This window comes from Lactuca saligna, chromosome 6 (genome assembly GCF_052625555.1).
Source record: "Lactuca saligna cultivar CGN05327 chromosome 6, ASM5262555v1, whole genome shotgun sequence".
NCBI classification, from domain to species: domain Eukaryota; kingdom Viridiplantae; phylum Streptophyta; class Magnoliopsida; order Asterales; family Asteraceae; genus Lactuca; species Lactuca saligna.
In genome coordinates, this window is record NC_136422.1 from 22,083,299 (window position 1) to 22,099,166 (window position 15,868).

A 15,868-nucleotide genomic window follows, 5' to 3' on the forward strand; every position below is an offset into this window, starting at 1 on the left:
TGTGAGTATTTATATCAAATGTTATCTTCATAGGCGTTCTCCGTTAGCTGCAAATAACATGTACATTTTTATTAACTGACATCCCTCTTCATTTTGGAGCCACCGCTGCATAAAAAAATATTAGTCAAGATAATTTTTTTATATACATACAATATGAGATACAATGAATTAGAATAAATCTTAATTATCATCAATCTAGTTATCACCAAAACCTCCATGGAACGGATGTGGTGGCACGTCACCACCATCACCTCCATGGTGATAACCAAATATACATATATACACATATACACCAAATATACATTTTACATATATATATACAAACATACCAAATGCCAAATACACATTTTACACACTACTAATTTCATACTTGACAATAAAAACCTAAATCAAGGAAAATCATATACAAAAAAAATATATGAACAATTTTTGATCAATTCACTACCAAATAAACATATATTCTTTGATCACAAAAAAACAAAATCAAACAAAAATCATACATAAAAACTGAAAAATCATAGAAAAAAACTATAAAATCATGGGTGAAAACTAAACACAAAAACATATCGACACCCTACCAAATACAAACACATGCATATACAATTACAAACATATGCACCACCATCACCTCCATGGTGATCACCAAATATACATATATACACATATACACCAAATATACATTTTACATATATATACAAACATACCAAATGCCAAATACACATTTTACACACTACTAATTTCATACTTGACAATAAAAACCTAAATCAAGGAAAAATCATATACAAAAAAAATATATGAACAATTTTTGATCAATTCACTACCAAATAAACATATATTCTTTGATCACAAAAAAACAAAATCAAACAAAAATCATACATAAAAACTGCAAAATCATAGAAAAAAACTATAGAATCATGGGTGAAAACTAAACACAAAAACATATCGACACCCTACCAAATACAAACACATGCATATACAATTACAAACATATGCATAAACAATTAAATTTAGCCGGAAACATGAACCTGTTGCAGAGAAATGAAAAATCCAATTGTGTTGTGATGGTGGTGGTTGCCGGAAAACAGGGAACTGTGGCGGTGGTTGTGATTGTATGTCGTCGGAAACATCAAAATTGATGAAATTTGATTCGAAATTAGGGCTAGAAGCGAACAAAAAAGAGAAAGGAAAGATTTCGAGTACCTTAACGTTGCCGGAGATGGCTGGAAAAGCTCGGTTTTGCCGACGAGGTGAGTGGGAGTGAAGGGAAGTGGTGTCGCGGGTGAACTACTCTAGTCGCCAACAAGTGAAAATTGCCGCTATTTTCTAATGAAGTCGTGTAGTCGCTGAAGATGGTGTAGAGAAATTAAGAGGTTGCAACAATAGTGATCTGGGACGAAGACAAGAACAAAAGGGACGACACCTTTTGCGGCGACCCCTTTTCGGGTGAATTTAGTGCAATAGTGGGGACATGTTGGAGGGAAAAACACACGCCTTTTCTACCTGGTTGTATGACGTTGGATATGGGAAAAACGTAGGGTCACAATTTCTTTTGGTGTGGTCACACGGATCGACACTACTAGCAACGACATGTTGTCGCAATTACGTCGTCTCTATTGCTTAAAAGCGAAGCGAAAGCCTAACAGACGTATCATTTAAGAACGAACGATGACAATATAATTTTTTGTGGACTCCAGGATCGCGTATGGCTGAGTTTTAGCGATGTCACTATTAGCAAAGACAAACGTTTTTAGTGGCGACAAAAAGCGCGTTTGTATGTGTTGTCGCTAAAAGCATCTGTTGTCACTAAAAGTCTTATTTCTTGTTGGTGGCATGTCCAAATATTAGAGAGAATTGGTCAACCAAGTCAATTTAAGACAATGAACATTTTTGTGTTTATCATTAGGATTCAATATGAAGCTTATCATTCATCCCAAATTGGTTATAAAAATAATGAAGCATGATATGCCAAGATTCCTCATAGGTAGTATGGAGGTTGGGAAAGCCCACAACACACCTTCTTAATCCAAATCAAGGATTCAATTCAACCAATTGAACCCAAGAAAGTTGATTAGCCTTAAGAATGAAGGAATTCCCAATTCCTAGAGGATTTCAATCCTTACACATCCATAAAGAAGTTATGATCCATAAGCTAGAGATGGTTTCTACCATCATAAAGCCCTTGTTCCAAGTAAATTAAATGATTCAATGCTAAACCAAAGACATAAACGAACAATTGCTCCTTCAAGTACCAAGCTCATGATCAAAGTATTAAACAAGCATAAGAGATATGAACTAGAATCATAAACATAAGATAAATGAAAATCAAGCATGAATACTTCAAAACCCACAAATATCCAAAGGTTTTAGACAAAGTTAACCAAATTAAATAAACTAGCCACCCATGGCAACAAGATAACAATCACAAAAGTGTTTTTGCGTCAAGAAACTAACAATTACTTAGAAAGATGAGAAGAATGTCTACAAGCTCTCCAAAACCGCCTCCATAGTGATCTAATGGTGGAAAATTGAAGTATGGCTGCCAAACCTAACCCCCAAGGTAAAATGGTGAGCAAAATGACCAAAATGCCCCAAAGTGTGCAGTTGCGCGGGTACCCTCGCAGATTTGCGTGACTGAGACTCCACCCTCGCAAATGATGTTGGAATGTTATTGGCTCTTTTTCTACACTACATTACCCCACTACTCAAGATTCCATTGGTCCCCTCCATATCTCACATGATTCAAATTTGGCCAATCATCTTCAACTTTCAAATGCGGATAGTCAAAGCCCAAAATAAGAATCCAAGAGCCATCTTCATAAGCCCACTTCATCCAAGTTTCAAATGCAGATATTCCAAGCCCAAAATAAGAATCCAAGAGCCATCTTCATAAGCCCAATATTTTTTGCTATTAAAAGTGTCATGATCATATAATCCGAAAACCAAGTATCAATGTATGTATGTTTTTGAATCGCCATGATCAGTATGATTATACCAAAATCTTTGATGGAGTTAGTCTCTAAGTGAGCTGTTACAACCATGCTTGATAATGACTAATTTGCCTGTCATGGCGTTTTGGACGCCAGATAGGTAAGGTTTGTGGCCCTGGACTGGCCTAGCCTACCTTTAGCGAACAACTAAAGCGTGGGGGTGTCATTACCGTATAAATCTATACACAAAATCCCTTTCTTCCTCGAGTAGACTCTGGTTATAACTACGGGCTAGGATCGTACACTCAAAGGTGCCAACCGACAAGTCTCACTAAATCCTCAACTTTTCACGATTGTTATGTTTTTCACCATGTATAATGTTTACGCGTATGTTTTCAAGTTTTCCAAATTCCAAGAGTAAGTGATGTATAGTCTAAGCCCAATTATCATGTAGATGGGCCATTAAGGTCCAATAGACATGTAAAAGGGCAATTTAGGCCCAATAGGCATGTAATGGGCCACTAAGGCCCAATAAACATGTGATCCATAGTTCAAGCCCAAATTAACATATAATGGACCACCAAGCCCAATAAATGTCATGGATGATATTGGGCCCAATATACACTTAAATGAGCCCCTAGGGACCATTAGACATGTAACGAGAGTTTCAGGCCCAAAAACATGTTCACGATGTATATCGTCTAATTTTTATTATTTCGTCGTTTTGCTTTTGTTCGAGGTTTACCAAAATAACCAAATAACTAATTTTGTAACAGAGACATTTTTACAATTTTAGTCACCTTTTGTAAAATTTGACACTTTAAATCCCTTAAGGTTAAAAGTTTTCATTTTCAGTCCTAAAAATCATAAAGATTAACATTTTTGGCCCAAATACATATAAATGGACATTTTTGGCCCAATTAATAAAATATGGTTAATTTCGGCCCATTTCTATAAGAAATCACATTTTTAATCCATTTTTGAAAAGAGGAACGTTTTCGGCCCAATAATTATAAAAATAATATTTTAACCCATTTTTAAAAAGAAAGACATTTTCAGCCTATTTTTCGTAAAATTACATTTTCAGCCCTTTATTTGAATAAAATGTCATTTTTGTTTATTTTCATTTTGGCTCAAGTTTTGATTAGATAGCATTTTAAATCCTTAAAAATTGATATTTTTGCAATTTGCAGCCAAAAAGCCGCAAGGCCCAAATTGAGGCCTATAATACTAAATTTTACACTTTTGCCCCTTTAAAAAGTATGATTATTATAAAAACTCATTTGTAATACAAATGTGACCTTTTTGATCCTTATAAAACTGAAAGTGTCACAATTGTCTCAAACTTTTGTTTATTTGTCAAAAATGACCCTTATACAAGATTTTTGTTTTGTTTTTCTCATCTTAAGCATATGTAACACTTTTATCTTTGTAGTATGATGACTAGAGTGTTTTAGTTTATGAATCTCACCCATTTTTGTTAAAGTTTTCGAGATTTAACAAGTTTCACCACATGTTCACAACATAAACCAAGAAAATCACACATAACATGCATAAATACATAGATCTACACATAATACTTGTATTCTCCCCCCGAAAACATGTAAAAACCGAAAATAAAGGGGTATGAGCTCACCTTTGCTTTGATGTTTCAGTTTTGAGGAAGAAATGGAGAGATCTCGGCCTTTAGAAAGCTTTCTTTGAGTGGTTTTCGAACATAGGAGGTTCTAGGACGCAAAATCACGAGAATAGGTGTTGATATTAAGTGATTTAGCTAAATATGAAGTAAACCAACTTAAGTTTACAAGATCTTACCACAAGAGTGTAACCTGAAGTGATTTTTGGATGGAAAACCTTCTTGGAAAAGCTCACAATTTTGAAAATTTTGAGAGGAATGGGGAAGATGTTCTTGAGAGTGTGTTTGAAAGAGTTTGAAAGTTTGTGTGTGTTTGGGTATGCCCTTGACCGAGAGTGTTATGAAGAGATGGGGATGAGAATTATTTTTGCATGGAGGGTAATAATCTATATGGATGTATGTGATTTTATAAATATATGTTAAACAATTATGTGTTGTCATTAGTCTAATCCATACTTCTTCCATTTCTTTCTCTTTCTCTCTCTCTCTCTCTCTCTCTCTCTCTCTCTCTCTCTCTCTCTTTTACCATCGGCTGAGAATGGGCCTAATGGGATGAAGGAAAATGGTGTTGGGCTTAAACTCTTGGCTTTGTTCGAATTTCATAGGCAGAATAATATTTTTCGGCCCACTGGGCCCTTAGGATGGCTCACGGCCCAATACAAGTCCATTAGGTAGTTTAAGGTCCATTAGGGTAAATGAAATCATTTGTGGCCTAACAAGGCCCAATAGAGGTGAACCAATACATTTTAGGCCCCCATGGCCCAAAATGTGTAGTTTTATAAATATGGGTCCAATTAGAGCCCATTTAAGGGTTCTATGCCCAAGTTAGTCAAACTGAATGCTTATTGGTCCAATAGGCCGAATAAGAAAATCCTAATCCAATATGAACTTGAACTTGGATTCTTAGGGTTTTCAACTCCCAATTGACTTTTCTGAAATGTTTTGTATAGATTTTTGAATTTTACCGGGTGAACCTTGATTGGATTTGTCGTTATTAAAATGAACATAATACATATCATCAAGTTAGAGTTACATGTATCATCATAGATAGTGTTTACATGAGTACAAAATTTCCTAGCAAAATGCTAGTTGTGATAAATAACCTGCAAAAATTAAGCAGATTTAGGAACCCAAAGAAGTTTGGATCCTTGTGAGCCTTTTATAGAAACTGGATAAAAAATAGAGAGATCAATTAAGTAAGTTCGTTTTATTAAGGTTGTTTGATCTTTCTTCTTTATTGTGAAAACCTTAATGCGATCATCTTTCATGTTAGTTTGTTTCTATATTTGTTTGATTCTTATTTGATTCAAGACAAACTTTCGTTCTTCCTCCTTTGATTTGAAAGGAACGTGAGACTCTAAAATGACTTTCTCCTTCCCTTTTTCTTGTCGTGAGAATTTGGAAGAGTGCGAAGCTCCCGATTTAGAAACGAATGGGGGGGGGGGGTTGGGAGATGAATTGTGGTTTGAATGAGAAGTGGGTTTTGGGACAGTGGATATATGATAAACTTTATGCTTCGGATCCTGAGTGATGTAAGATTTATGAGGTGAGACATTTTTCGGATTTGCTTGTGAAGAATCCTTTTGGCTCTTGGAATTAACATTCGATGCACCATTCGTCTGAGGATTGGGACACTCTTTATGATGAATGTAGTCAGGATTCCTTGACTTTCAGAAGTGCTTTCGTTCCTTCAGATTTTTCTTGTGCCTAGCATTTCGTTGAAGTTTTTGCGTTGCGAACTGTTCAGATGATTTGTGAACATTCGTTTTTGCCCTTATCATTTGCACATGAGTGTCTTCTGAGGAATTATAAGTGGGATTTTCCTTGGTTCCAATGGCACTTCCCTTTTCGTAGGTGGCATTAACCTTATTTAGAGGTTCAACTACATACCTTCCTTTAACTCTCCAGGAAGTCTTTTCAGAAAGACCTATTGTTTTGTCTAAATTATCAATTGGGGCGAACCAAAAATACTCATCACACCCATCAACATTATTAGTTTCAACTAAGTGAGTTAGTTCAACTGTTTGACATTTAGTTACACCATTGACTGCGAAGACTTGGTTAGGTGTCGTTTGGACCTTTGGAAAAACGGTCACATTTTCTTTTAAAACTTTTGGATTACTTTGAAAAAGATGTGCGAATTCAACTGAATTTTCTGAAATGAGAGCTTTCGCTTTTTCATGTTCGCTTTTAAGAAATTGCGAACAGTCAACCTCATCTTCTACAAATATTTCACTCATCTCACTGTCCTCATTAAATTTAGAGATATTTTCAACATTTAATTTATTTTCTGAACTCAATTTCGAACTCAATGAATCACATTTCTATACAATTTCGATTTTGATCTTTAACCGATCATTTTCATCTAGTAACTGTCCCAGCATGTCGTTGTGGTCTTTGGACTGAATATATGATTCAATTTTGTCAAGACCAAATTTATATGCCTCTAGGGTTTCATCAGATGACACTATAGATTCACATTGAAAACAATCAATATCAATTTCATCTTCTTTTAATTCCAAAAATGGCAAGATCATTTTATGATTTTTTTTTACCAATTTCATAATCCAAATGTAATTGAGTGATATTGAAATAAAGCCTCGTAGAAATTAAACAAAAAATGTTGTGTTGTTTCAAAAGATTTAAATTATCTCTTTGTAAATAAATAGACTCATCCCTAGACCTAGAAAGCTCGAACTCTATCTTCTCAATCCATATCCTCAGCTCCTCACTTTTTGATGACACCCTGCTGATTTGATCGTTCATGTTAGCATTTGATAGGCGTGTTTGTTTTAAACTATCACTTATACTTGAAAAGGTGAATTTTAAGTCGTTTAATTCAGTTTCATAATTAGATACAGGAACATTAAGAGACTCAAGAATGGAATGTACCTTATTAATCAACTGATCACATTTGCTGATTTGAGCAAGAATTGGCTTTGCAGCGAAGCAGTTGTCATCTCTTTTTCCATTCGCTTCTCCTTGTCCTTCATCTGTAGCATACCCTCATATTTGTGACACCGCATTTGTCACCACAAGGCATTTTCCACCCATATACGAACCCTCTTCATTTGCCACAAAGCTTTTTCCATGAGTGGGTTTTCTAACTTCTTCATCCTTAGAGTCAGTTAGGGGTGTTAACGGGGCGGTTCGGTTCGGATAGTAATAAAATTGTGAACCGTCATCACGGGGCGGGTACTTCATGTGCACTAACCGAAACCGAACCGAATTAGCAAAAAAACCGAACCGAACCGAACCGTATAATGGCGGGTAACCACGGTTCGGTTCACGGGTACCCGCTAAATATAAAAATTCAAATACAATTAAAATTACAAACTTCATTCCAACGATTTCTTTCTAAAAATTACTAAGTCCAAAGAATTATAAAAGCATAATGAAGGTCAAATAACATACATTATAATTGGTATAATAAATATAAAAATAAAAATAGAAGAAAACATAATGTAGAAGTGTAAAATTGGAATAGTCGCTCATGATTTTTGTTTGGGATATGGTTAAAAGTTTTGCATATATATATATATATATATATATATATATATATATATATATATATATATATATATATATATATATATCAAGCGGTTCGGTTCGGTTATCCGCGGATACCTAAGTATCCAAACCAAAACCGACCCGTTGATATTCGGTTTTTTCGGTTTCGGTTTTTTTATGTTTCGGTTTTTTCGGTTTCGGTTTTTTTCGGTTTCGGATCGGCTGGTTCGGCTCGGTTTTTCGGTTTTGCGGTTTTTTTGCACACCCCTAGAGTCAGTGGACCACACTTCCACTCCACCAAACTCATCTTCATCATTATTTCCCTACACAACCAGAGCATGCATATCATTACCAGCTTTCTTTTTCTACTTGATTTTCTCAAGCTTGCAAAGATGGTACACTTCATCATCCTCTCTATCATTCTTCTCGTTCATTCTCCTCAACATGCATTCCTTTGCCAAATGATTTTTACCGTGACAGCAGTTGCAATGATAACCTGTATTACCTGAAACCTTTTTTTCTTTCTTATCTTCTTCCTTCTGGAAACCACTCGTTTTATCTTCTTTCACATTTTCTGAACTATAGCTTCCCTGCAAATTTCGATTTTTGCTAGAAGGAAACTTTTTCTCTGCAAATCTCCTAGGATTCGACACCATTAGAGCGAACTCTTCATTTGTGAGTTCATAGTCAGAAAGATTTGACTCAGCTTCATCCTCAGCCACTTGCTTCCCCTTTGCAACTAGAGCCAACGAACCCATGCCAGACACAACTTTGGCTTCTTTGGTCACTTCACTTTCGTGTGACTTAAAGATACCTACCAACTTCCATCATTCTTCTCGTTCATTCTCCTCAACATGCATTCCTTTGCCAAATGATTTTTACCGTGACAGCAGTTGCAATAATAACCTGTATTACCTGAAACCTTTTTCTCTTTCTTATCTTCTTCCTTCTGGAAACCACTCGTTTTATCTTCTTTCACATTTTATGAACTATAGCTTCTTTGCAAATTTCGATTTTTGCTAGAAGGAAACTTTTTCTTTGCAAATCTCCTAGGATTCGACACCATTAGAGCGAACTCTTCATTTGTGAGTTCACAGTCAGAAAGATTTGACTCAGCTTCATCCTCAGCCACTTGCTTCCCCTTTGCAACTAGAGCCAACGAACCCATGCCAGACACAACTTTGGCTTCTTTGGTCACTTCACTTTCGTGTGACTTCAAGATACCTACCAACTTTGCCAATGTATAATTTCTGAATTGCTCGTGAGCTTTCACTGTAGAAACCACCGTCATCCACTCCGATCTCAATCCATTCATGAATGTCACCTTCTGCTTGATGATTTCTCTTCCAATCCCGTGCTTCATCATCCTGCTCAAAAGATGATTGTAGTGATTAATGATATTTAAAGTATATATGTATTTGTATGTAATGTGGATTGTATGTGAGTATAATGTGTATTTTTTGTAGGATACTATTTTTGAGAATGTTATTATTGTAAGATGCTATTATTGAAAAAAAACAAATAAAGTAGGATGCTATTATTAAGAATGCGACTTTTTGTAAAAAACAACAATATGAATTCTAAAAAAACAAATAAATTAGGATGTTATTATTGAGAATGCTATTTTTTGTAAAATAAAAAAAACAATGTAGATTGTAAAAACAATGAAAACATAAAGTAAATCATTACAATAGAAAACAACAACATAATATATTTGTTTAAAATACAATGCTATAATTGAAAAAAAAACAATTTTTTTATAAATAATAAAAATATATAAAAAGGTACAATAGTAAGAAGCTATAAAAGTAGAAGGTTACGAATAAAGTAGGATGTTATTATTGAGAATGCTAATTTTTTGTAAAAAAAAAAAACAATATTGATTCTAGAAAAACAAATAAAGTAGGATGCTATTATTGAGAATGTTATTTTTTATAAAAAAACAATGTAGATTGTTAAAAAAAAATCAAGTAGGATGCTAATTTTTATAAAAAAACAATGTGGATTGTAAAAAAAATAGTAAAGTAGGGTGCTATGTAATGTGTACTATGATAGTGAATGAAGACACTGAAGGATATGATGAAGATTCTGATTAGAATAGTTTTAACCCTAGTGTACACCATGGCTGCTGTTATGGGTCGTGCATATGTAGGTGATGGAGCTGAGGACTTACGTTTCCTAGATGATAAATGTGTTGGTCATCATGAGCATGACTATAAGTCTTATGATGAATTTTTATTTACTAGTTTTATTCAGTTATTATAAATTAAATATCATTTCTAATAACTTTTAATTATATTTGTAGTTGAACAACGTAGGAAAGTCCGAGGAAAAGCCAAAAATATTAATCTTGAAAGAGCGCTCTTACAGAATAAATGCAAACCGATGTACATGGATTATGATAGGGATATGAAATATGACCCCGTAGAAGAGACGAAAGACATGTTTGCACTGGAAGTTGGGAAAACAATGTGGTGAATGGTCCCTTTCGATAAATGGACTGTGAAAAAAGTTTCCCTTGTGATAAAGGATACCGTAAAACAACATTTAGGGGTAAATTATTTATATACAAATATTTTATATGGTTAATTATGATTGGTTTTTACTTGGTTAACCTTTTTTGTAGAAAAAGTTTGATTTGGATCGGATGTCCTAGGATCCTAACGCTGCTATGTTGTTAGAGAGTTTTGATGTAGCTTTGTTAAAAGGTTATCGAGAGCGTAAAGCTGATACAAAATAATATTTTTTTTGGAAGTCGGAGGGTATGAGAATATCCCGAGAGCATTAGCCACACCCAGATGATATGGATGTTGATAATTGGAGGAAAACAATTAAGTATTTCCAAATGGACGAACACAAAGCTACTTCAGAAAAGAACAAAAAAGTCCGTCAAATGCAAACGGCCGTGAATCACGGGGGGTCGAACTCGTATAACAGTACTTGCTATAAGAAGGTAACGTACGATACATACAATTATTTATTTATAATATAATATAATTTTTAATATTAAACCGAAGCTTAAGAGAGTGGAAATGTTTTACAAGGCTCATACCGAAAGGAATGGTGTATTTGTTTGTGTCCATGCGGAACAACAATATGTAAGTATTTAATTATAATTTTATCATATAATTAAGTGTTTATTTATACTTAATTGTCAATCACTTTTGGGAAATACAAAATTGGTTAGTGGAAGAGCTCTTAGAACAAACGCAAAGGCCAGAATGTGAAAGAGAGTAACACCTGCTCAAGAAAGAGCTACTTTCGAGAAAGTATTAGGAGAACGACGTGGCCATGATAGAGGCATCGACCGAAAACCTTCTACTATCCCGTCGATTTCACAGCCATCGCAACCACCACCACCACAACCATCAAACGGAAAACAAGATTATTTAATTTCAATAAATACATGTTGATTTGGTAATTTTTGTTTGATGTGATTATTTTATAAATGCTTTGGTAACTGGTTTTTTGTCCCTAGTGCAACAAATAGTAATCTACTTTGGTTTTTTTTGTCTTAGTTTAAAAATAGCAACGTACTTTGGCATCAATAAATGCATGTTGATTTGGTAATTGTGCTTTTGTCCCAAGTGCAAGATATAACAATGTATTTTTGGTATTTCTTGTATTTTAAGTGCAAGAAATAGCAATGTACTTTGGTATGTCTTTTATTAGAGGTTCTTTAGTACAAATAGAGTAAATCATTTAATTTCAAAGTTTCATGTATCTTTATAATGAGCAATAAATGCATGTTGATTTGGTAATTGTGTTTATATTTTAAGTGCAACAAACAAAAATGTACTTTGGTTTTTTTGTCTCTAGTTTAAAAATAACAATATACTTTGACATCATAAAATGCATGTTGATTTGGTAATTTTGGTTTGTGGTGATTGTTTGCTACAAGCTTTGGTAATTGGGTTTTTGTCCCAAGTGCAAGAAATAGCAATGCACTTTGGTTTTTCTGTCTTAGTTTAATAATAGCAATGTACTTTAGTATCGATAAATGCATGTTGATTTGGTAACTAGTTTTTGTCCGAAGTGCAAAAAATAGCAATGTAGTTTTGGTATATCTTGTATTTAAGTGTAAGAAATAGTAATGTACTTTGGTAGTTTTTGTTTATGTTTGATAATCGAACTTATAAGTTTATATATGCTATTATTTATTATGTAGTTGGAAAATATTCGGGCAATGCTCAACAACCCGATATGTAGCGATGAGTTTTATGCGTTTTTTCAATCAAGGAAAAATCAATATTGAGGAAACGATGGGAACAGAGATGATGGTTCATCGGATATTTAATTTGTGTTCTGTATGTTATACTTGTTGTGACACTTTGTCACTTGTTAGAATTGTAAAACTTTGATTGTTTTTATTTTGGTATGAAATTAATTATTAAAGTATTTGGTATCTAATCGGATGTTATTATGTAATTTTTTCTGTATTTAATGTCGTTATGTATCGGTTTTTTTGCATCCAAAATTGTTGATTAAAAAATGAAAAATGTTATTACGGCGACAAGAGGTGTTACGGGCGACAAGAGCATTAGCGGCGACAAGAAGTATTAACGGCAACAGTTGTCTTTACCGGCAACATTTTGATCAATAGCGTCAGAGCAGTAGCGATAACTTTTTATCGGTGACGTATCGTCGCTATTATCTTTACCGACGAGTTTTTTACTCTTTAGCGGCGACAATGCTGCTAATTACCTTTTTTTCTTGTAGTGATAATAGTTGTAAGAATATTATTAATTTGTCATTTTAATTAAAATAAATGCCCAAAATGGTTTTGCTTTCGTCAACAAAAAGTGGATAATGTAGTCATCTGTGTCAATCATGCATTACAATTTACGACAAACTTGACAATTTATATTAGCTGAAGTAAATTTTAAGTTATATCATATACATATAGATTTTACCTTCCGTCGTCACACAAGATTGGAGAACAATAAGCCAAAAGCTCATCGTCTTGTTGAAAGATGGCCATTACTTCTTCTTCCAAATTGGCCCATACTTCAATTCCATTCCCTTCTTTAGTATCCATCATCATGATTACGTTCTTGAATGGTGTATTTGTAACACTAATCCACCTTGGCTTTCCCCATCCAAAATCAATCTCATACAATGGGAATCCACACCAACTACTAAATGTAAAAACTTCAGTTTCATCCCTTCCCAACACATCCCTAATCTTTTTAGAGTAATCCAAGATTGCCGATATTCCATCTTTGGAATCTTGAGCTTGTTTCATGTTAACATCACAGAATTCTTTAAACTCATGTCTCAGTTGACCAGCCAAGCCCTGTAACTCAATCTCACTGCCGTCATGAAAGCTTTTCTCGGCCAAAAACGACCCAACAAAGTTGCCAAAAGAGGTCTCCGGCAATGGTGGGTTGAGGCGTCCTCGCATGTTCACAAGCGTCATTGCCATTGATGATGTAATCTCAGGTTTCTTAACTGCGTTCATAGCACATTTCCAGGTGAGGGCTGTGACAGCTTGAACACGTGAAGAAGATGATGTTTGGGCCTTGAGTGATGATATGCTTGAAGCACTGAACACAAACCTCTTTCTAACGAGCTTTTCGTTCATTGGAATCTGGATTCCGGTAATGTTCAAGAAACCAATCCGTGGGAATAAAGATGAGATACTGAACTCGGGAATCAAAACTTGGTTATCGCTCAATGAAAGGTTTGCCCATTCGCGAATAAAAGAAAAGAAATTAGATGCATAGCCGATCTTATGCGAGGAACATGCACCAATCGCAATTCCACCACATTTGAAGTAGCTCACCTGGATCAGCAACGGAATGGTATGATCAGGATTCTCGGATTCCTCAGTTAAAGGAACAAACTGTTTCATCAAGCTCAAATCATACTGTTGAAGCACATAAGATAGGGAACAATCAACAGTGGCTTCGGAATATGGTATACCGGCGTCATTGCAATCGACAAAAACGTCTCCGTTTACACGTCCAGCATACGGATAAAACGACGACAAAACTCTAGATAAAGAGGTCTTGAGTCGAGGGGCTAAGTTCGAGTTTGGCTTTGGGTCATAGAAGAAAATTATCGGAGGATAAACGGAGGGCGATAACTGGTCAAAAAGTGATAAATCGTGGGTTTTCAGGTGGTCGTGAGTGGAGGATGAAGGTTTAATGATGTGGGTTGCTGTTATCTCGACGTTGAACGCCATCGTTTTTGGTAGATATACAAGTGATTATCATTCTACAATTGAGAAAGCTGGTTCGATTTATGTGGATTCAAGGCGATGAATCTTATGGTGTTATGTGTTATTAGAGGACGAAGACTTCGTTACTTTTGATAAAAGCCGATTGTCCGGTAGGCATAGAGAATAATAAGATCGTCATCATATGTCAATAGTCCCTTCGAGCATAAAAGATACTACAAAACAAAAATAAGGGGTTTTGACAGAAACACGAGAGCATTTAAGCCTGGCAATTTTATAGTACGAATTTAAAGGAAATCTCTCCTTATTTTATTTTAATTTACAAATAAGTTAAAATTTATTTATAAAAAGAAGAATTTCGTATATATCCTTCTTAAACTTTATATATATCCTTCTTAAACTTTAAAATATCATATTTGTCCAACCTAATTTATAAATATCATATTTATTTTTTGTTATCATATTTACCCAAATCTTTATTTTAAGCCTTTTTAAACAATTTTATAATCATTTTAATTATTTATTTTTACAAATGACTATTACACCCCTTTATAGATGAAGTAGTTAATTATCAATAATATGCTTTGAACAGTTTTCTATTTTAATGAACTGTAAATACCAAATACTTATTGAGTAATTTATTTATCAGCATCTATCAAAGAATTCGTCACTAGCAGTATAGAAACTCGTCGACTGAGATTAAGATTAGAGAATTAATCCTGTAAGATAAATATGTTGGGTTTTATTGATATTCGTCAATGTTTCTTAACACAATTAGAAAATCTTTAAGCATTGCTGATGCCATTTTCTGAAGTGGGATTAAACAAAATCAAATAAAACTACAATTTTTAAAGCACAATATACAAATCCCAAAAGCATCATCATGACAATTTTCACAAATCATTGGCAGCCTGTGACCTTTCACCATTCTTTGTAACAATATATACTAATGGTGCTACGAGAGACACCAAAGTAAACTTTTTTTTTTTTGCCATTAAAAACCCTATAAGAATGCACAACTTATTTTCATTTTCATGGAAGGAAATTAAACCTTCAACTTCATATCTATGTCCATGCCATTGAAGAACATAATTACAAAGGGTTGTAAGAGGGGTATAATAGTCTAATTCATGAAAATAAAGATTTAAAATTACTATAAAATGTTTAAATAATTTAAAAATAAGGATTTGAGCAAATATAATATTTAAAAATTTATGAAGGGTAAATACGATATTTAAAACTTAGGTTTAATAAATATGATATTTCGATGTTTAATAAGGGTATATATATGAAATTCTCCCTTTATAAAAAATCATGAGTTACTAGAAAAAAATGCCGAATTTGGCTATTTTCCCCCGTATATTTGTTTAATATTTTAATCTAATTTATAAATAAGCCCTAAAATAAAATTGTTTACAAAAAAAAACAATAATTACTGGCAAGAATGACGATTTAATTATTTTCTCTTTTGAACACACATTTTATCGGTTTTATTGCTGATGTGGACGATCACAACAAAAAACGTAATCTTTAGCGACGACAAAAAACGTCCCAATTAATTGCTTCATGTCGTCGCTAAAGGGTTGTCAATACTACTTCGTAGCTAATACTCAT

The 15,868-nt window shown here is 34.0% G+C and overlaps 1 protein-coding gene across 1 annotated transcript; it reads right to left on the minus strand.

Annotated features, from left to right (window-relative positions):
- Positions 1 to 12,982: 12,982 nt before the first annotated feature.
- Positions 12,983 to 14,260, minus strand: LOC145002363 (stemmadenine O-acetyltransferase-like). The gene has a single exon (XM_078961650.1). The coding sequence runs from the start codon at positions 14,258 to 14,260 to the stop codon at positions 12,983 to 12,985; it is 1,278 nt and encodes a 425-aa protein (XP_078817776.1).
- Positions 14,261 to 15,868: the final 1,608 nt, after the last annotated feature.